Raw genomic sequence first — 23598 nt, 5'->3', positions numbered from 1 at the left:
GCTAGTGCAGAAAGATGCAATCCTGTTGATGGAATCGACTGGAACATGTGTTTCTGTTTGAAACACGTGCTCAGAAAAAAAAAGGCCTGGATTTATCTCTCTCAGAGTGACAAGTCTTTGAACCTCTTTGGATGAACACTGTGCATTAAAAGCTTCAAGCCTCTGTTTTCTGGGTTGACCATAAATCCAAGTGATAGCAGACAACTCGTGAGAGAAAGGGAGGTGATCTAAATGAAGAAAGATGTGGCCAGACTGGTTTAAAATACTTAAAATACTTTGTAGATTTCTTAAAACATTTTCTTTTGCATGTGTGTAGTATGTGAGGTGTGCTGTGTGTGCCATGTTCATAAATGAATGGAGGAAGCCAGAGGAAAATGTTGGGTGTCTGCCCCCTGCCTTACACTGCTCATCTGTGTGTTATGAGCTCCACACAGGACTAGTGTTACAGATGTGCATGGCCACACCCAGCAGTCTGCATGGGTGTTGAGGAATTGAAACTCAGGAGGTCTCAGGCTCCCTCAGGTCCTTGTGTGGGAAGTCCTCTTGCCTGCTGAGTCATCACTCCAGTCCATTTGTACTTGTATTTTGGGAAGGTTATTAATATTTATTTTGACTTGAGCCTTAATTATTCCAGGTAAAATATTAGAGAAGTGGTACGTTATTATTAATCATCTTATTAACTCTACCTGGTGGCTGTGATTAATAGCCCCAGGAAAGAAAAATGACTTCTCAAAGGTTTTGTAATTGGAATGAGGCAAGTTATTCTCTTGAAAATATGCCTTTCTTCTTGGTGACCTGCTTCTCAACCCTGGCTCTCCTGAGGAATATTCTTTTGTAAGGCTTAAAGCACAGGACCCAGGCCTTGCCTCAGATCTACCCAGTCCACAGATATATGGGGTAGTGTGTGCGTGCATGTGTGTGTGTGTGTGTGTGTGTGTATGTGTGTGCATTTACTTTTTTGCATACTCAAAGCCGAGATGAATGAATGATCAGTGGATCATTTGAATTGCTAAAAACAGACAAGGCTGCAAAAATGAATGGTTACAAGGAAGTCTGAAGGCCTGGGCTGGAAAGAATCGACTGTATACCATCTAATGCAGTGCTTCTCAAACATGATTGTGTATATGAATGCAACAATGATCTGGACATAAGGCAGGTCTGGAGAGAGGCCTGTTGCTGTATCTCTAATCATCTTTCAGGTGATATAAAGGATCCAGGTCTGAAAGCCACTCTTAGAATAACAATGACCCAGAGACCAAGAGTTCAAGTTGGGGATGACTAAGTGATAAAGGTTGAAATATTAAGAATTTTTAAAGAATTCTGTTTTTCCAAAGTTTCTGATCATCTTTAGAAGTAACTGGGAAGGCAGAATTTTGTTAGCCATGTCTGCTGACCCGTCAGCCATGCCTTTCTCTTGCATGGCCTTGCCACATTGCTGATATCAGAAGGATCTTCATCATGCTAACTAGCCTCATGGCCTTCATATATTTGTTGTATGTGGATGTGGTCTCTGTGTATGCATGTTCACTTGTGTGTATGCAGGTAGAGGCCAGAGGCTAATGTCAGTGTTTTCCTCAACTGCTCTCCCAGTGAACCTGGGACTCACCTATTTGGCTAGACTAGCTAAGCAAAAAGTCCCAGGCATCCTCCTATCTCTCCCTCTGGGATTTCAGGTACATGATACCATGCCTGGTATTTTATGTGGGTGTTGGAGATAAGGTCCTCATGCTTGCAACTGAGCCATTTTCCAATCCTGATAGCCTTGATTAAAAGAATGGCATGTCAGATATCTGGTAAAATGGCTTAGTGGTTAAGGTACTTGCCTTCAAAGGCAAAGGACCCATGTTCAATTCCCCAGGATCCACAGTGGCACATGTCTCTGGAGTTTGGTTGCAGTAGTTAGAGGCCCTGATGTGACCATTCTCTCCCTCTCTTTCTGTCTGACATTCTCTCTCAAATCAATGAATAAAAATTTTTAAAAAATTAAAAAAAGAATGACATTTCAGCTTTACCATATAACCATAGGTTGCTGTTGGTAAATCCCAGCTGGAGATGGGTTACTCCCTCACCCAGCCCCAATACACAGTGAGCTGTTGGCGAGAGAGACTAATAAGACCATAAAACAATTCAGGTCATTGCAAAACTCCTTGCCTACCCACCCAAACTAGCTTGCAGGACCCTATTGCTGAAGACACAGCAGGATGCAGTGGCAGGACATTGGAAAATGAAGCTAGAACTGAGATGGAAGCCATCTCCCTCCCAACTTGCTGTCAGAGTACTGGAAAGTGCCATGCAAGCTGCTGGGGGATTTTGTGTGAACACACAGTGGGTCCTACAATCTTCAAAATCAACCAGCCAGGCAAGATGTATCCATTGGTGCAATAGTGGCACATAAGTAATGGAGGTAATCAAGTGCTCTGTGATTGGATATGGTGATGGCTCAATGAGGGAACTCATGCCTGATACTGAAAACCAAATCATATGGCTTGGAAGGTCATAGACTTTAGTGGAAGCTTCCACTGTTGTTCACTAAATGGAGAGGTTATGCCCATCAAAAGACTTCCAAATGCATATCTCTTTTAATCAGTGCTGCTCCCACTCTTGGTTAGAGAACCTGCTTTTTACAGATTGGGAAAATACCTAAGAGCAATCAAAATGACCAGAAGAGAAAATGGAGTCCCTAGCACTGGGTGAGCCTGGATGAGCCATCTTTGTCACACAAACCAGGGCCCAGGAAGCACTGCGGATAAAGTGGTGGATTAAGTATGAGTGCTGTCACAGCTAGCCAGAGGATCTGCTTTTTTGGAGAGGGCGGCAGACACTGAGGAGACTCAAAACCCACCAAAGCAGAAGACAAAGGGCTATTGAGAGCTGAATGCTAAAGGAGACTTCTATCAAGCCCTGCAAGGCATCCATGACTCCGCAGTGATTACCAGTATTCCCCGCTGAGGATAGCTCTCCGTGCAATGGTGCGAGGGGGGACCACAAAAGAGGATGACCTGCTAGGAACAGGATGCATCTTCAGTTTGCTCATCTATCAAAGTTCCCAATCACATTATTTTTTTTAGAGACATGTCATTCAACTAAAGCTCACTGTGCACTGCCATTTCTCTCCCACTCTACCCAGCCTTCTGCCCGCAATGTACAATGATGGCTTCTTGCAGGAAAGGACAAAGAAAAAGTGTTGCATCTGGAAAATTTGCTTTTAGGGAGAATTTCTCCTCTCCCTGCCTAACTCATCAGAATTTTGTTGGTAGAAATTTACACTAAAGCATTAAAAATTGGGCCAAATTGTACTGGAACATTTCCAGACTGAATGTGGAAAATTGTGATGATAAGTGGGGAAACTTTAAGACAAGGGGCTGTAGAAATGGCTCAGCAGTTAAATGTGCTTTCTTACAAAGCCTTTTCCCCAGCCATCCATGTAAAGCCAGATGGGCATTCATTTGCACTGGCAAGAGACCTGGTTCACATGCATGCGTGTGTGTGTGTGTGTGTGTGTGTGTGTGTGTGTGTGTGTGCATATATACAACCCCCACACCCATCTTGAAGATAAATTTTAAAAAGTAAACATAAAATAAAAAAAAAAGTTGGAAGTCAATTTATAAATAGCTTCAGTTACATTTCATACATATGTAATTTTTAAAAAAAGATTAGAACTGGGGAGATGGCTCAGTGGTCAAAGGAGCTTGCTCACAAAACGTGCTTGATCAGGCTCAATTCTCAAGCCATGTAGAGCCAGGCAAGTGCTCATTTGCAGTGGCCAGAGCACCTGACGTCCCCCCCCCCCCACACACATGCAAAGTAAATAAAAATTAAAAATAAAAGTGATACTCACTGCTATACTTCCTTCAGGGAGCTTTTCTGGTTGATCTTTATAAGGCATCTTCTTAACTTCAAAGGACACCAGGGAAGCGAGAGTATAAGGATCATTTTTTCTCTGAAAATAAAATATTTATTTCAGTGTATTTCCCGGAAAGCTTTTATGGCACTTTCTGACCCTGTTATTTTCATGTTCACTGCAACATTTCCTTCTTCCTTCCTTCTTTTTTCTTCCCCTCACAATTTTTCACCTATCCACTGACCTATCCAACCATTCATCCATCCATATAAACATCCAACTAGCCATTCACATATTCCTATTTCTAAAGATAGTTTTTTTTCTCAATTTTTATTAACATTTTCCATGATTATAAAAAATATCCCATGGTAATTCCCTCCCTCCGCCCACTTTCCCCGTTGAATTTCCATTCTCCATCATATCCTCTCCCCATCTCAATCAGTCTCTCTTTTTTTTTTAAATTATTTATTTATTTATTTGAGAGTGACAGACACAGAGAGAAAGACAGATAGAGGGAGAGAGAGAGAATGGGCGCGCCAGGGCTTCCAGCCTCTGCAAACGAACTCCAGACGCGTGCACCCCCTTGTGCATCTGGCTAACGTGGGACCTGGGGAACCAAGCCTCGAACCAGGGTCCTTAGGCTTCACAGGCAAGCGCTTGACCGCTAAGCCATCTCTCCAGCCCATCAATCAGTCTCTCTTTTAAAGGTAGTTTTTTATATTAGTAAAATCCTGTGTTCAAGGTTAAAATAAAGGAAAACTAGGAAATGAGAACCCTCATAAGAAACCAGAAACTGGTAAGTGGATCATGAATATGTGGCATATATGCACAACAGAATTTCATTGAGCTGTGAGAAAAATGAAGCTACAAAATTCACTCAAAAAAATAGATGGATTTGGAAATACTAAGTGAGGTTGCCCAGGTTCAGAAAGACAGATGTTACACATACTCGCTCATTAGTGGATCCTACCACTGACTTTTCTGATTTGTATGTAAATTGGAGTAACAGTTACTAGAAAGGCCTGGAAGCTAGAAAGGGACCATGAGTGGAGAGGACTGGAGAGAGCTTAAAGGGAGGAGACCATAGATAGAAGAGGAGAGGACAGAAGACTGGGAGTGGAAAGGGGTACAGAAGAAAGGAGTGGGGGGGGGGGAGGCTGAGTACAGTTAACCAAAACTAAAGTTCTTATGAAAAAGCCATATGGAAATTCAGTTTTCTGTCAGCCTATTAAAATATATAATTAAAAAAATAAAATTTGAGGGGTATAGAGATAGTTCAGTGGTAAAAGGTGCTTGTTTTCAAAGCCTGATTGCCTGGGTTCAATTCCCCATTACTCATGTCAAGCCAGATGCACAAAGTGGTGCATGCATTTGGAGTTTGCTTTTAGTGGCAGGAGGCCCTGGTACGCCAGTTCTCACTCTCTCTCTCTTTCTCCCTCATTCTTCAATGAAGGCATGAGTAAATAAAGATATATAAAAAGAAAGAAAAAAATTGGGCAGACGTACTCTTCAGGGTGAAGAATGCTATGCTCAGAAGCTGTAATTTATAAGAGAATTCAATGCCAGGGGTACAATAATTCCTAGGGAGTTGTTGGTCAGGGAAGCATGGGATCCCCCAAACAATATAGGCTATTGCAAGTGCTGTTGGTTTCCCACCAGGGCTAGATCTTATTGCTGAATGTATCATATGTATTATTGGTTGCAAGCCACTGAAAAATCTAGCTGGAACTGAGCCAGAAGCCTGCTCCCTACTGGTGAGCTGACATAGTGCTGGAAAGCGCCCTGAGGCTGCTGGGGGAGAATAATCATTAACAGTCTTAGCCAGCAGTGGACCCTGCAAATTATGCAACAGGCAAGATGTGCCTACCAGTGTAGTAGTCATAGGCCTGTTATGTAGGTAACCAGTGGATTTGAGGCCCACTCCCCAGGGGTAAATTCATTCTGAAAACCTGGTCAAAAGCTGGTTGAGAAGGTGGTAGGCCCTAAGTGGAAACTACTACTGTTACTTGGCTAAATGAATATGTTGTGCTCATCAAATAGTTATGTTTGTGTCCATCGATTCATGCTGCCCTTACCTTTGGATAGAGAAGCTTCTTTTTGTAGGTGCAGTAACTCCCTGGGAGACTAGAGACTCATGAGAGTACTGAGAGGTGACGGGTCAGTGCTCAGCACCAAATGAGACATGTTTATCACACCCACCAAAGCTCAGGGAAGATTGAAGAAGAGGTGGCAGAGGGAATTTAAGAGCCAGAGGAAAGGAGGAATACTTTGGAGCACTGTTTTCCAGACATGGAGTGACCCTTACATTCATGACCTCACAGCAGCTGCTGTTACCTGAATGATATCGTATCCATTAACTTGTTGTCATGGATGATGGAGGGAGGCAGAAGAAGATAATAGGAGGAGGTTACAATCAAAATACAGCATCTTCATGTATGAAAAGTGACAATAAAATTATGCTATGAAAAGGAGTAAGCACAAGGGCTTACGATAGCTCTTGCTAGTGAAATACATAGAGGATCTGTGATGAGTGGCAGCCTTCTTGTCATCTGATAGAGGAAGGCGTTTTAGGAGAGGCTCGGCCCTGACTCATGAAGAACTGTCACATTTTTATGGAGCCTGCACAGCGGACTGCTCAGCCCCAGTGTGCCGAGCGCAGGGCTGCACTCGTCTGCCCTGCGCACCTGAAGGTGCCCAGCAGCCTCTCTGGCTTCCTCCGGCCACATGTCCCAGTTGTGGAACCTGGACATGCTCTAGAGAGCTAATGGCTAAAATTTCAGGAATTTTTGAGGCATTAGTAAAGCATAGTAAATTATACAAATATAAATTAAGTTATATTTATGAAGCTATAATACTCAAAAAATTCAATTCTGTTGGATTACATTTTGCTCTTCCCAATGCTACATACGTCCACTTCAGCTGCAAGAAAACGCCCTATGCTGGCCTGCCCCTTGGCAGCCCTTCGGGCTTCTGTACTCCTTGACACCATGCTGATAGCACAGAGTTGGCCATGGTGGCCACATTTACACCAAGGCAACCACCAAATGCTATATTATCAGAACCGTTTTCTTCTTCTCACACACTGCTTTATCAAACATTCGCCAGTTGTAATCCAGTGCTCGGCGTCCTGAGGCCAATACAGTAATAGGCACCACTGCCACACTACAGGACTGAAAACCAGGGGCTCGGTATCCCCTGACAACAGCCTGGACTTCATCTTGCCGCATATAGCTATTGTCCCCAGGAAATGCCTTGTTCCTGTGTCATTCCTACACCATTTGAACCGTGGCTTGCAGCCTATTGCTCTCCGTAGTGTGCACTTCTGCACAAGGGTTTCCTTAGGATAATTGTGCTAGTGAAAGCCACAGGGTCAGCAAAGCATAGGGAGGAGATGAGTCTTCTAAATTGATTAACTACCTACATGTGTTTTCCAATGTCATGTGTTCTCCCCTCTCACCTTTGAATGCTTAATTCATTCATCCATTCTTATTTATTTATTTGTTCACTTTTATTTTGAGGTAGGGTTTTGCTTTAGCCCAGGCTGACCTGGAATTCACTCTGTAGTCTCAGGGTGGCCTTGAACTCATGGTGATCTTCCTACCTCTACCTCCTGAGTGCTGGGATTAAAGGTATGTGCCATCATGCTAGGATTTCATTCTTTCTAAAAAATATTTTCACTTATCATTTGTTTGAGAGCAAAAGAGCGAGAGAGAGATAGAAAGGGAGAGAGAGAGAAAGAGGGAGGGAGAGAGACAGAAGAGATAGATTGAGAGGGAGAGAGAGAGAGAGAGAAGGCTGGGCATGCTTATAATCTCAGTACTTGGGAGGCAGAGGTGGGAGGATTTCTGTGAGTTTGAGGCCAGCCTGGGACTACAGAGTGAGTGCCAGGTCATCCTGGGCTAGCATGAGACCTTACCTTGAAAAACTAAAGAGAGAAAAAGAAAGGGAGAGAGAAATGGGCACACCAGGACCTCTAGTCACTGCAAGTGAACTCCAGACACATGTGCCACTTTGTGTATCTGACTTTACATGGGCAATAAGGAATTGAACCAGAGTTCTTAGGCTTTGTAATTAAGCATCTTAACCACCGAGCCATCTGCCCAGCCCTTAGTTGATTATTAACAAAAACAACTACAATAATAGTGTTTCTTGAGTCAAGGCTCTCTGTGTAGCCCAAGGCTGGTATTGAACTTGTCATCTTCCTCCCTCAGCCTCCTGAGTGCTGGGATCATAGGTATGTATGCCTCTAAGTTTGGCTGTGTAATTATTTTAAAGCATGTATTTATTTTATGAGTCCATGATTGAATATCCAACATTTGCCAAAACCCATGATTCATGAGTAAGCAACACTTGAGCAACTTTTACAACGTTTTTATAAAGTAAGTTTTTAATAAAGTTTTTATAAATCTTTTTATAAGGTAAGCAACAACCTTTTTATAAAGCAAGTTTTCATTTTCAGCAACAATTATAGAACAAGTCATCATTTAGTATTGACCTGAATAATGTACTTTTCTGGCCACTTTGCATGTTTGTCATAGGGACATAAACAGGCATAATATAGCAAGCCCTGCCCACCAATAGTTATTAACTTTATAGCCTTGGTCAGGAAGGTAGAAAATATTATCTTTTTCTGGATTATGTGAGAAAATATTTTTTAAAAGCCAACATACTAGCATAAATATATACAAGTGTATATATTTACATATACGCTTAGCAATGCACACTATAAGTCTGCGTGATAGCTTATGCTCCCTATTTTCACACTTACAAGTGACTCCTCCTCCCTGGAAGGACTTCAGAATGTTGGTGCAGGCTCTGGTCTGAGGCTCCCTTGGTAACGATTGTTGGGATCGTCCCTCGATCACTAGTGACTTCTTGAAGACACCCTTGCTCATCCTAATAGGAAACAGATGCGCTTTTCCCTCTATGGACCTCCCTCTGGGATAGACTGCCGTGCACTCGGCTGAAGTGGGCAGTCACAATTGCTACTGCTAGATCACTAGTGACTTCTTGAAGACACCCTTGCTCATCCTAATAGGAAAAAGATGCGCTTTTCCCTCTATGGACCTCCCTCTGGGATAGACTGCCGTGCACTCGGCTGAAGTGGGCAGTCACAATTGCTACTGCTAAAGTCATCAAACCAGGATGGCGTGTGTGAATGGAGGTCAAGGTGAAGGACGGTCTGGTAGAAAAACCAAGTGTTCTAACAGACATGAGCAGAAGTTCCTCATTGAGGTTCCTTCTTTACTGGCTGGCTAGCCACAAATGTCAAACTAGCATTATCCATGAGTTCTGCTGGCTTTGAATCTCAAACCAGTCAAGGTAGCTTTTGAAGAAACTCTAAACAAAGACATCTCAACTGTTTTTTGACCTTGTTTTCTGGTAAGCGCGAGGTTTGACATCTCTAGGATGTCTGCTGTTATTGTCATAGACCATTGATGAAGAGATGGTTTGTCTGTCAGTCAGCTGTGCTGTTGGGTCTTGTACAGAGCGAAGGACCCTCAGCCCAGGCTTAGTCGTGGGCTCAAGAGGCCTCGTCCATTTAAAAGATGACTAGTGGCTCCTCTGGGCCAGGTGGAGCTGAGGCAGGAAACTCAATGACAACTTAGGAGAGGTGCTCATAGCCTGGTCTTTACTTGAGATGTATTTGTGGGAGGATGCCCCAAAATTCAGCTTCTGGGCACTGCTTTACATACCCAATCTTTTTATTGAAAACAGCGTACATTCACTACCTCATTTGCTTAGCTGTTCTGAGTCTAAAGGTTTACATGGCTGGTTCCTGCTCATCTCTCAGCTTTGAAGCAAAGCCAGCCCATGTTGCCTCTCCGTCTGAGGTCCGATTGTCTCTCTGCCACCGCCAGCTAGCTGACTGTAGGAAGCTGCCATGTTTATTTAAGCTCATTGCACTAAGCTTGGTGAAAAGTGAATTTCTGATCAAAGATTTTGCCTTTGAGGAAGCAGATGACACTGTCCTGAGGTAAAGGAAGGCCTCATTGTCACTCAAGGAGGGGACATAATGAAAGTCAGGCAGCTAATGTTACACACAGTCTATGTCTTCATTCATACATACAACCATTAGCTTTCTGATCTAATTCTGCAAGTTTGAATGGGAATGTACTCCCAAATGCTCTAAATTGATTGTTCAGAACTTTCTCTGAGGATGGAAATACTCATTACCAGCACAGTCCTTGAGTGCAGCCACAAGCTGTGGTTATTGAGCACTTGAAATGTGATCAGTGAGATTGAATAAGTAAATTTTTAATTTTATTTACATTGAAATACTTCAAATTTAAACTTTTTTATTATTTATTTGAGAGAGAGGGAGAGAGAGAGAGAGAGAGAGAGAGAGAGAGAGAGAGAGAGAGAGAGAGAATGCGTATGCCATGGCCTCCAGCCACAGCAAACAAACTCCAGATGCATGCACCACCCTGTGTATTTGGCTTATGTAGGTACTGGGGAAACAAACCTGGTTCCTTCACAAGCAAGCTCCTTAATCACTAAGCCATCTCTCTAGCCCAAAATACTTTAAATTTAGATAACCATATGTATTGCTATTATTATCCTGCGAAGCAGTGATTCAAGATTATGATTATCATGGCTGAGGATGTAACTCAGAAGTCAAAGCACTGGCCTATTATGCAGTAAGCCCTGGGTTTGCACCTTAACACTGCATAGACCTTCTGTGATGGTTTATGTCTGTTATCCCATCACTGGGGGAACGTAGACAGGAAGACCACAAGTTCAAGACTGTCCTTGGCTACATATTGAGATCCAGGCTACCCTGGGTTATCTGACACCCTGTTTTAAAAAAACACCCCTCCCAAAAAAGATACATTTTATCAACAGGTTTGTTGGTACCCGTGTATAAATGTGGCACTGAAGAGGCAGGGACAGGATTGTGAGTTTTAGGCCAGACTGGGCTATATAGTGAAATCTTTTCAAAACAACCAACTACACACACACACATGCACACACTCGTGTGCACACACACACTTTCCATATTAGATTCTGAAATAGTGTACCATGTAATATAGAAATCTTTGAGAAGTAATAAAACTCTAATACATGCAACGTTTAAACCATCTCTAGCTGGTGATTACAGTACAGTGACTTGCAATATAGGAGTTATCTTTTCTCCCTCTGCAGCGCTTGCACACAATATGCAGCCTCCAGTGTCTATCACATGCCGACCTTTAGTTCAGCACTGCAGTGTAGCAATTTTCACAGAACTAGAGCTCTTCTTACCAGCTATGTGATCTTCGGAAGGCCACTTAACCTTTATGTCTCCATTTGCTGCTCATCTGCACAATGCAGTTATAATAACAGTATACATCCTCTAGGATTGCTATAAGAATTCAGTAATTCATATACAAGCATTTATCCTAGGGTTTAGCTGTGGCCATCATTCAACAGAAACCTAGCTCTTTGAAGATAGGCAGACCTCTCTGGATAGGTTGGCCAGCTGTTCCTTAAGGTTTAGAAAGCCACTGTGACATAGTCTGTTCTGAGTCAACCAAAGTGTCAACACAATACAAAGGGAGGTCATTAGTAGAGCACACAGAGTTATTGCTGACTGCAGCTAAGCAGAATAAACATCATAAATAACTTATTAGGAAAGGTTCCATATGAGCTGCCTGTACATCAGTGAGTTTTTAAGAAAGAAAGGAGCCTTTAGTCCAATTCTTTCATCTCACAAATGATGGAATTCAGCCCCGTGAGAGCTGAGTGCCTTGCACACAGCCAGTTAGACTTGGAAGTAAGTTGGGTCGTCCTGATCCCAAATCCACCAAGACAGTGAAAACAGATTCTGATTTAAATCAGGGACATGGCTCCTAGAACCAAACTTAATGTGTCTATATAGTTTTCCACACATCAGTTAGCTCATTAGTTTTCACAAATAAATGTGTTTATGAAATCCATAAACATGTTTTCCCATATGTTTTCATACATGCATTTGCCAATGTTTACCACAAATGCAAGAGAATGTAGACTGACTTTGTTCTGACTAAAATTTTGCCCAAGTTTAGTCATAGCAGATCTGAGAGTAGATGGAAAAAATATGAAGTGAACAGAAAGAAAGAAAATCCCTAATGAAAATGTCTTAAATCCTAATTATTTTGCCATACCACTGAGGTTACAAAGTATTTTAAGAAGCATATTAATTGGACTCAAGAGATTATTATAACATTATGGTACAGAAGAGCCTCTGTAGTTGCTGGGATGTAAGACTGCTGATCACACTGGGTTGAAGAGTCCCACCTTTTAATAAATCCTTGGTTGAAATTCTCATTATATAAAGAGTTTCTGCAGACAAAATTGTGGTGATGGTTGACGTTGGGGTGGATTCTAAATTCGTAGAGGACATCATTATAGAAAAGTTACAGGATATGTAGAAGGAAGTAATGTATCAAACAGGTTGGAGTAATGTGTACACAAGCCAACATAGGCCAAGGATTGTAGGTGAGCATCAGAATCAGGGAGAGAGACATGGGATGGTGTTTTCCACCAGAGGTCCCATCAGGGACCACTTTTGCCTACACCTTAGTTGTGGACTTCTGACTTGCTGCTCATGGCTGATGCTTTTTGTGCACACTAGGCAAGTGATCCAGCACTGAGCCGTTTCTCCAGGCTTTTGTTTTCATGAGACATGATCTTGCTCAGCTTGTTCTTGGCTCATTATGTAGCCCAAGGTTGTTCCCAAAATTATAATCCTCATGCCTCAGGCCCTAGAGTGCTGGGATCATAGACATACATACGAAACTGTAAAAACTCTCAGTTTTTATGTCATCTCCAGTTGGCTTAGGTAAAATACTATGGAGTCATGCCTGATTTCTTGATTTTCTCCCCTCTCTCACAGTGAATAAAACAAGCATTATGGGCTTGCCCTCCAAAATGTGCTTTACCTCAACTCGCTTGCTGCACTGCTTTACTCCAGAGTCATTCCTCTCCAACACTGGACTATAACTGTAGCCTCCACACTGTACCTCAGTCTTTCTATTATTACCCTTAAAACACTGTATTATTGGATATCGAGTGAGTATAAACCCTCTGTTGCAGTCAGCTTCATGTTGCTGGGACAAGCATCCAATGGGATAGCAGCGTCCAAGGGACGTTCCATTGGTGGTGCACAAAGCTGGCTCCCTCTATCACACATCAGCATAGCAGAGAGAGAGAGAGAGAGAGAGAGAGAGAGAGAGAGAGAGAGAGAGAGAGAGAGAGAGAGAGAGAGAGGAGTCCAACACCAGCAAGCAGGACCTGCCAGAGCTCAAACTGCGCTCAACACACCTGGTAGAGCTGGACTCCAGAATCTGCCCAGTGACACCTCTTCCCCAGCACAGCTTTGCCCACTAGAGACTCAAAATTCAAGCTTGAGTCTACAGGGCCACACATTCAAACCACCACACCATCATTTATAATATAGAAAATTCCGGATGGATGTTCATGCACCTACTGCAAACCATAATAAAACATTACTGTACCCTGAAAAACTCTGTATGCTCCTCCTGGAATAGACCCAGCATCAATAGACTACCTTTTGTTCCTAAATTTTGTGCATTCGTTCATTCACTTGTTCTCTGAAGTTCTACCAATGGAATTCTTAGTTTGGCAAAGCTTCCCTGGCTCTATTATGTTCCTGAGACTCATGCATCTCAGAATATATCTAACCATTCCTTTTAAATTTTGTACAATGTTCTTTTCTTATATCATACATCGACTTGTTTATTTACTTGTATCTGGGAAGTAGTGCCTGGTACATAGTAGGTATGCTGTAAAATATCTGTTGAGTGAATGAATCAATAATTATTAAACAGGGCTGGAGAGATGGCTTAGCGGTTAAACGCTTGCCTGTGAAGCCTAAGGACCCCGGTTCGAGGCCCGGTTCCCCAGGTCCCATGTTAGCCAGATGCACAAGGGGGCGCACGCGTCTGGAGTTCGTTTGCAGAGGCTGGAAGCCCTGGGGCGCCCATTCTCTCTCTCTCCCTCTATCTGTCTTTCTGTATCTGTCGCTCTCAAATAAATAAATTAATTAATTAAAAAAAATAATTATTAAACAACAAAAATAACCAAAAGATACATGGGCACTGTACCTCTTCTTAGGTCAGTAGTTTGAGGCCGGGGAAAAAAAACTGCCCCCAGGGCTGGAGAGATAGATGGCTTAGTGGTTAAGACATTTGTCTGCAAAGCCAAAGGATCCTGGTTCAATTCTCCAGGTCCCAAATAAGCCAGCCAGATGCACAAGGGGGTGCATGCATCTGGAGTTTGTTTGCAGTCTGGAGGCCCTGGTGTGCCCGTTCTCTCTCTCTCAAATAAACAAATAAAAATATAATTTAAACATTGCCCCCAGTAAGTACCTGAAATGTCTGGAGTCATTTTTGGTTGTCACAAGCAAGCTGAGGGTATTTGTGGCATCATCTAGTGGATTCCCAGGCTGTGTCAAGCACTCTCTAAGCTCTGACAAGATGGATTTTCTGGTCTATAATGTTAAGGGGGATTAGTCACCTTCTTTAAAAAAAAAAAAAATCAATGGGCTGGAGGAATGGCTTAGTGGTTAAGGCACTTGCCTGTAAAGCCAAAGGACTCAGGTTTGATTTCTCAGGACCTATGTAAGCCAGATGCACAAGGTGGCACATGCAACTGGAGTTCCTTGGCAGTGGCTAGAGGCCCTGGCATGCCCCATTTTCTCTGTCTCTGTCTTCTCTCTCTCTCTCAAATAAATAAATTTAAAAAATCAATTCTCTTCTTGTTTATTTTAGAAACAGAAACAATAAGATTAGTGGGAATACCAAAGTATCTTAAATAATTGAAAACATAAAAATATAGACACAAAACTCTATACTGATAGATAGACATAAGTATTTCACCATTTGATTTTCTATGTCACAGTGAAGCAGATACATGTGCTAAAATATGAGCAAGAGTGCACTGACTTGGTAGCAATTGTAATTCAGAAATTGTGAAATGTTGCTCAACAGTAAGGTCCATTTTCTTAGTGCACAGGAGACTTCCGTCTCTTACAGTGCATAGTCAACGGCCTCCCCACGCAGCACGAGACGACAGCACAGGGCAGAGTACACCGAGCTGTCCCACGGCCTGGCGCTCTTCTGAGAGGCTGCCCATTCTGGAGTCTTTGCTGTGGAACCATCTTCCAGAGGAACACTTCAGAACCAGTCTCCTTTTCCTTCCCAGATTGCTGTGATCTGTTTAGGTTTCTGGACATGTGGCTGTCTCTCCTTACCATGCTTCCTGTACCTTCCAAAGGCCCCTCTGCACTTTGCCTTTGTGCATCTGACAGCGAGCGAAGGCCTTTGCCTGACTCAGTTACTGTCGAAAATTCCTAGTGACTCAGGATTGTTTAGTTGTTTTTACTTGCTGTAAAAGTGGACCCTCTGATTTTGGCTTATCTCCCCTACATAAATTCCACTTAAACTATTTAAAAACTTAAAAGCCCATGGAATTTTAAAAAAATAATGAAATTTAAATGAAATATTAAACTTTAAAAAATTAAAAAATTTTATTGTATAAAGGTATAAAAATTTTAAAACAAGGCTGGCAAGATGGCCTAGCAGTTAAGGTGTTTGCCTGAAAAGCCAAAGGACCCAGGTTTGATTCCCCAGGAGCCACATAAGCCAGATGCACAAGGTGGTGCATGCACCTGGAGTTTGTTTGTAGTTGCTAGAGGCTCTGATGTACCCATTAGGGAATTCTCTCTCTATTTGCTGCTCTCCTCAAATAAATAAATGTTTAAAAAAACATAAAAATCATTACAAAGAGAGCAGGCTGCTCAGCATGGGTCCCAGTCCCCAGTGACTGCACCATAGACTCTATCCTGCACCATACCCAGATGTGCTTATAAGCTGTCCTTCCAGAGAAAGGAAGACCAGGTGCTCTACACAGGTCCAAGACATAGAAGGAGATAGTTTATGTGGAACTGCTCTGCTGGGATGGAGAAAGCTTTACCCTAAAAACCACAGCTTGTTGCAGATAAATCTCAGTGCTAGAGATGGGTCACCCCCATACACACCCACACATGCAGTGAGCTCTTGGTTAGAGAGGCTAATGAGGCCCCTGAAACAATGCAGGCCATTGCCAAAGCACTTGGTAAGACCCTGTTGCTGTGGTGGTAGGATATTGAAGAATCAAGTTGGAACTGAGGTGGAAGCCATCTCCCTCCAGGCTAGCTGTCATAGTACAGGAAAGCAATATGCAAGTTTCTGGGGGTTTTGTGTGAACAAACAGTGGATCTTGCAAGCTTCAAAATCAAGTAGTCAAGCTAGATGTACCCACTGGTACAAAAGTGGCACACAAGTTATGGGGGTACTTAACTGCTCTCTGATTGGATATGAGGCTCATTCAGTGGGGAGGGAATGCATACCTAGTGCTGAGAACCAAGTCCAAAGGCTATGGCTTGAAAGATCATAAACCTTAGAGAGAAGCTTCCAACTTTTTTTTTATAAAGATACATAGAGAGGTTATCCAAAAGCCTTCAAAATACATGTGTTTATTCTGTTTGATTAATGCTGCTCTCATTCTTGGTTAGAGAACCTGCTTTGTACAGATGGCAGTGAATACTCAGGAGACCTAAGGCTCATGAAAATGACAGGAAGAAAAACTTGAGTGCCTTGTACTGGATGAACCATTCCTATAAGACTCACCAGGGCTGAGAAAACATTGTAAAGGAAGTGGCATGCTAATGTTGCTGCTAGCTAGAGAATATTCTCTATGGAGATGGTGGTAGAAACTGAAGAGACTCAAAACTCATGAAAGCAGAATATAAAAGGCTATCACGAATTCAACAATAAAGATTTCTAACATGCTCTCCAAGTTTCAGGGCACATTGTGGAAGAAAGGGTGGGCAGAAGTAAAGTAAAAGTCATAGGGTGGGAAAGTATACTGTGGGGCACTGTCCTCCTGACAAGAATTGACTGGTGTATTTATGTCCTCCCCCATGATTATTGAAACCCGCACCCCTCCCCCCACTGAGGAGGGCCCTCAGTGTAATGAAGGCTGGAGACGGGACTAAAGAGGACAACAGAATGGAAATACAACAAATTCACTGTCTGCCTGTATATTAAAGTTCCCAATAAGAAGATTATTATTACTCATTGAATAAAATGTGAAGTACTGATGTAGGCTACAACGAAGGTGAACCTTGAAAACACTGTACCAAGTAAAAGAAGCCAGACACAAATGGTCACAGATTGAATGATCCATTTCTATGAACCATCCACATAGATCAATCCACAGGGACAGTGGACAATGGGGACTGAAAGATGCAGTAAAAGGCAAGAAACTGTCTACTGGGTAGAAGGATTTCATCCAAAGTGATGGGCATGTTTTGGAAGCAGCTGGAGGTGGTATCTTAACTGTGCTACTGAATTGTTCATGTCATATGATTTCCTCTTCAGCCAATTTTTTTTTTTAAAGTTATCACTATTCCTTCACTCAATTAAAAAAAAATTCCTTTAAAAGAGGTTTCCTCTGAGCCTTTTTTCTTTTCTTTTTGGTTTTGTGAGGTAGGTAAGGTATCATTTTAGTCAAGGATGACTTAGAATTCACTATGTAGTCTCAGGATGGCCTTGAACTCATAATAATCCTCTTACCTATGCCTCCAGAGGGCTGGGACTAAAGGTGTGCACCAGGAGAGGGCCTGACTTCCTCTAAGCTCTGGAGGAGAGGTTGTGGGTGAGTGGTGTGTAGGGAAGACAGTGATATTTATTACCTGGAGGAACGTGTGGGCCCATAATCGTGATCTGACCTTCAGGACTGCACTTTCTCCTCCTCCTAGTCGTCCCACTGAGCAAGAGATTTGTAAACACTCAATATTTGTACAATTCTGAAAAATTCAATAGCAGAGGCATAGCATCAGTGTCTTTAAATGGTGGTCAAGAGAACAACATTTTACTTCCTCAGAAGTCATTGCCTTACCTGGTAATTTAATTTAGAGAAAGAACAAATCCATTGAGACAACCAAAATAAGGCACAATAAATAGTGATGAAGCATCAAATTAAGTGGTAATAGATGAAATGATCATACGGGCTGGAGAGACAGCTCAGTGTAGGAACACTTCCTGAGCAAACATGAGAGCATGAGGAAGCCTAGGAGACCACTTGAGTTCTATCCCCAAGACTCATATAAATAGTTGGGCATGTCCACACATATCTTTAACTCCAGTCTTGTATGGGACCAGAGACCCAAGAATCACAGGAGCTCAGGAAAACACAGCAAGCTCTGGGATCAGCAAAAGACTATCTGGCTCAAATAAGAACAGGCAGAAGAGTGATAGAGTGAGACACTGGACCTTCAGCTCAGGCAACTATAGGTGAGCACACCCCACAGCAGGCAAGAGCATGGGGTGCTACAAAGGCACATACATAGCAAACACACCCCAGACTCACCTAATGGATCATAAAAGATAGCATCAAATACATGGCCCTTTGTAAGGACCCTGGCAGCAAGACTATGGGAGATGTTTCTGAGACACATTGATGACACCTGATACTGTCATTTTCCATTGGGAAAATCTGGAAAGTGTCTCAAAGGGAGTTCCCAAGTCCATACCAGCTTGGACTCAGTTACTGACTCAACTTAATCAGCAGTGTTTCATAACAGGTTTTCCTTTTTCCAAGTTACTTCCCAGTTGCAGAGCAGCTGCTTCCACTAGTTTCATTCATTGGGCTGTTTTTAAACCAGTTCTCCATATTGTCCAACTTCTCATTAATGGTATGGGTCACTTTTTACATATGACATGCATTATGCTGGAGAGTATTACTGTAATGGCATTCTACCTAAACAGATTGAATGTTCTTATTGGAACCCAGTGTTAATAGACTCCTGGTTTGAACACTTGCTCCCCTAGCTGATGGTGGTGGTTTGAGAGGGTATGGAACCTTGAGGACATGAGGCCTGGATGGCTGAAAGAGGCCACTATGTGTGGACTTTGAAGTTTATGCCTGATTCTGGCTCCCTACTATGTTACTTGCTTCCTGGTCTGCCACAGTACATGGAGCTGTTGCCACCTACTCTCAACACCACCCTGGCACCATGTCTCTTCAGCCCTCCCCCTCAGAACAAACTGAAATCTCTCTGAAACTGTGAGCCAAATTAACCTTTCCTTCCTTAAGTTATTTCGATCAGATATTTTGATTACAGCAACATAAAACTGACAGTATACCCAGCATAGGAATAAATGGACACCCACCACCCATTTTTCCATGCTATGTACACAATAAGAACTTCTCTAATTGTACTAGACATAGAGCTGAGCAAGTTCAGTTGGAGAGCAGAGGAGGGACTGAAGATGCTGTTCTCAGATGCGGGGCATTTAATGATGGGAAGAAGAGAGAGAGGCTCATGAAATAGTCTAAGGTGGGACTGGCCAAGGGACAGAAAGACATCCATGGGAGAAAGCTCACGGGAAGCAGTGGGTGGTGATGGTTTCCGAAAGTGGCCAATAGCATCACATGCTGAAGTGAAATCAAGAAAGACAGGCTGTTAGTTGTACACTGAGAAAGAAAAGAGAAGCGGATGACAACCACAAAACAGCATGGGTCTGTTATGAAGAAAGAAAAGATATTCTTAGGCAGGAGAATTAAATGTCAGTGTCATAGACACAATTCTTTAAATGCAAATTCGAAATTATGATCCTAGCTCAGGATGTTGGCATTTTGTATTTTCAAATTCCTAATCAGAAATGTGATTCAGTAAATTGTTTTTAACCAAACAAAAACTGTAGGAGGTCTTATTTAGCTTTTGATTGCAGAATAAACTTTGCATAATCACTCTCTCCAGCCAGAGCTGTCTTGACTCCAGGACATGAGGAGGTGCACGATTTGCAAGTTTTCGACCAGTAAGAGTAAAAGAGAAAAATATGAGTTAAAATCAGACATGGATTTCAAGGATTGCTTTGGCAATCATGTATAAGTAAATATTTCTATGATATTTAAAAGCTGAGAATTACCTTACATCAAAAATATCTAATGAGAAATGAGAGAAGGGAAAATCTTGACCTTAGAACACAAAAATGCATACTCTTTTCAAAAGGATATTAGTTATTGATCTCCACTGTTTTAGTGCATTAATGAGACATGCAAAGAAGTAGAAGTTTACAAAACCCATGTGAATCTTGACTCTTTTTTTCAGGTCAGCTTTGCAGAAGCTGAGAGCTGGCTTTTCTCATGTGCACTGTACACACTGGAATTCCACACATATCAGTTATCTCTCTTTGTTCTACTGTTCCATGTGGACACTATATTAGTTACAACTCTCTGAGTTTTAGGAATTTATGTTAACATGGGCAGCAGGTGGGTTCCCTACCCTTATATTTTCGAAGGCATTATAGGATCTAAAAAGCATTCAGACTCTTGAATCTGCCAGTTATTGGAGCCTTTTGTCTTGTATTCCAGATGCTTCTCACTTAAATGTAACTGATTATTAAATTTAAACTCAGGTGAACTCTGCTTTCTGCTTCTGTGTTTTACCTTTTCTTTTAACTGTAAAGAAGCACAAAGATGAATGTCTGAGATTGTTTAAGACAGCAGCTGGGGATGTGCATGTTCTGTTGGTGGAGTGCTTGCCTCATCTGCATGTAAAGCCTGGGTGTCCATCTCTAGTATCACATTAAAAACATCCAGACATGGTGGTGCATGTCTGTAATCCTGACACTCTGGAAGTGGAGGTAGGAGGATCAGAAGTTCAAGATCATCCTGGGCTACATAGTGAATTGATAGGCAGCCTGGGCTACATGAGACCTTGTTTCAAGGGGGATGGAAACAGACATTATTGCTTTAAAGACTCAACTTTAACCATTCTAAGAACACAGTGCAGTAGAATTCACACTGTTGACATCAGTCATCACCATCTTCGGTAGAACTTTTTCCTCACCACAAGAGAAAACTCTGCCTCCAGAAAGTATGCGATTCAGTGCGACTCGGAGCTGGGATTTGTGTTTATTTTACCCTATCATCCTCTCTTTTGACATGCTAACATGTCTTTCTTGACTATTTATGAAGGTATGCCCATGTAATGCGTAACATGTTTTGGATTTTCAGGACTATGATTCAAAAATGACATGAACCAACTTTATTGGGTAGGAACAATGTAGGTCTATCAGGTTTTTGAATACTTTTCTCTGGTTTTTAAAAATAATTCAAGGTCAGCTTCAGTGTTCAGAAACAGAAATGAAATCAATTCAGGACTTCCTCAGTTGTCCACTTACCACCCCATCTGCCCTCAAAAATCACATTCTTGTCTGTGTGCCAATGACTGAGGCAGTGGAGGGTGGCCTGACTTGAGCTCAGACATCAAGAGGCATCAGAGGCAGCAGACACCTGCTCATCTGGGTACTGACACCTGGTGCCCTAGTCTTTGGGACGCAAAGCCAATCAAACTGTTGATACCTCTTCTGCACGAGGTAGATAACCTAATGGTTATGCTTGGCTCTACAGACCTGACTCTTGAATATATATGTCTTTCCTGAATCTGGCCTCTTTTATTAGGATCTTTTTCTTTTCTTTCTCCCAAACACACATGTGTATGTTCATATATATCTAATTTGCCCAAGAAAACGGAATGCCATCTACACTCTGTGCATTCCCCACTTTAGTTGAGGAAACACACAATTGCTAACATTTTCTCATACTACCCATTTTCATGTTCTGCAAATTCTTTATAAACTTCAAATTTTCAATTTTATAAATTGAATTTTGTGACACCTAATCCTTATTTTAAAATGGACTGGACTTACAACTCCTTAGGAGGCAGGTGATGTACATCTGTGAGTATGTTTATTAGGGTGATGCCCTCCCATGAGCTGGGGTCTTAGACTGGATAAAAGTGGAAAAGGGGGCATCAGACTAACACAGTCATTCTCCTTTCTCTGTTTTCTGGTCAGCCATGAACTAAATAGCTCTCCTTTGCCACAAACTCTTGCTTCCATGTTCTGCCCAAGAGAAGGGGGCCAAGTGACCATGTGATAAATCCTTTGGAATTGTAAACCAAAATAAATCTTTCTTTTCTTAAGTTATAACTGGTGTTTGGTCACTACAAAGAGAAAAGTAACCAAATTTATTACTTTTACTCATGCAGTTGCTGAACTCAGGGATGCAGTTCCTTGAGTGTAGATTTACTCCCTTCCACTGCTCTGAATTATGTCTTTCAAGATTGGCTAGAACAATGAGGGGTGGCTAGTGAGTTTGGCTATTACCCACACTAGCTTTTAAACTTCTTGCAATAAATTTGCTTAGAGTTGGGCTAAGGTTCAAAGAACCAACAGTCAGAGAGAAGGAGCAAGAGCATGCGGAAAGGCACATGAAGGGCACTCTGGAGGTAACTCCAAAGGCATCACCAGTGGTCCTGATGAATTCTTCCACTATGTTGTTTATTCCCATAGCCACCCAACAAATGAGCCAATCACTGAGAAACAAAGCTGAGCAAACCACATCCACTTGTATCTGCCAAAGGGCAGGGGACTGTGGTACCCAGTTGATGCTAGGAGTCCTTGCACATTTCTGGGGCAAACATACCCTGGAGAGTATGACAGCACAAGTTTGGATGGGCTTGGGGGTTTCATGGCTTCTCATCTGGACAGATGGTGACTACCGTCCCTGTAGTAGCTGTAGAGCCCTCTGGGATCAGAAGTCTACCATAGCCTTCTTCCTTTTCTTACGATTTCTCGGCCCTAAGTAGCTTTCTGACCAAGGTCCCTCTGTTACACTTGCTTTGGGGGTGTGGCTTTGATTTGATCCACCACAGATAATGTGCTATCAGGCTGAGTGTCTGTAATGCAGTGGTAGAGCCAGCTATCCCAGGACTGGGCCACAGCACTCTCAACCTGTCCCATCTGGGTCCCTGGGCATGTCTGCTTTTGAAGATGTCAGGATTTCGAGAGATCTCTGACTTTCTACAGAGCTGGAGAAAGTGCTATGGCCTCCCACTCTGGAGCTCCTCTGTGAAGCACTGACAAACTCATTGTTGGCACAGCTTTCTGTGTCCTTGCCATACGGTCAGCTAAGAGCAGGGACATTCCTGTGAGGAAGTGAAGCTCCCGAACCAGTACTGCTGAGTGGGGAAACTGAATAAAAGCACTGACCCATGGCTGGTAAGGACATGTTTGCAAAGCCCGGGAGAACTTCAAGCCAGACCTTTGACTCACCCCAGTGCCAAGAATCTTAGGGTGTTTGGCCCCAGAAACTTGAACATACTTTTTTTTATAAGCAGATTTTATTGTACACTGACTAATGTGCAGGAATATAGTACAACACAACTGTTAAACAAATGTCATGCTTTTCTCTCCTCTCTTCATCCTTTTTCTCACTGTATTCTTAAATCCATGGATATTAAGCTGATTTTGATGGGTTTTACTGTGACACTGTTATACATGTATGTGTAATGCTTGCATCCTGTCCACACTTCCGGCTCTTGTCTCTTATAATTTTCTCTCTCACCCTACCCCAAGCCCCTAACTTTCTCATAGTAGTTCCTCTATAACCTTCAGCTCATTCTTCTTTTTAAGCAATTCTATATGCCACATAGGAGGGAAAACACATGATCCATCTCTTTCTGACTCTGGCTTATTTTGCCCAGTATGATGCCCTCTACTTCCCCACAGATTATGTGACTTCATTCTTCACAGTGGGGTGACGATTCATTGTGTATGTATCATAGTAACTTTATCCATTCAGATGTTGACAGGAGCCTAAGCCGATTTCATAAGTGGGCCAATGTGAATACAGCCTCAGTAAACATGAGTGTGAAGGTA

At 42.4% G+C, this 23598-nt stretch overlaps 1 protein-coding gene across 1 annotated transcript in view; it reads right to left on the bottom strand.

Moving 5' to 3' along the window:
- Window positions 1-23598, bottom strand: part of Itga8 (integrin subunit alpha 8) — a 213745-nt gene that overhangs the window by 12190 nt on the left and 177957 nt on the right. The window contains exons 27-28 of the mRNA XM_045135108.1: window positions 17562-17675; window positions 3839-3940 (exon numbers count right to left, since the gene is read on the bottom strand). Coding sequence (XP_044991043.1) covers window positions 3839-3940; window positions 17562-17675 — 216 coding nt within the window. The remainder of the gene's footprint in view (window positions 1-3838; window positions 3941-17561; window positions 17676-23598) is intronic.

This window comes from Jaculus jaculus, chromosome 15 (assembly GCF_020740685.1).
Source record: "Jaculus jaculus isolate mJacJac1 chromosome 15, mJacJac1.mat.Y.cur, whole genome shotgun sequence".
Lineage (NCBI taxonomy): Eukaryota > Metazoa > Chordata > Mammalia > Rodentia > Dipodidae > Jaculus > Jaculus jaculus.
Note: the sequence above shows the minus strand (reverse complement) of the source record. Positions and strands in the feature narration are given on the sequence as shown.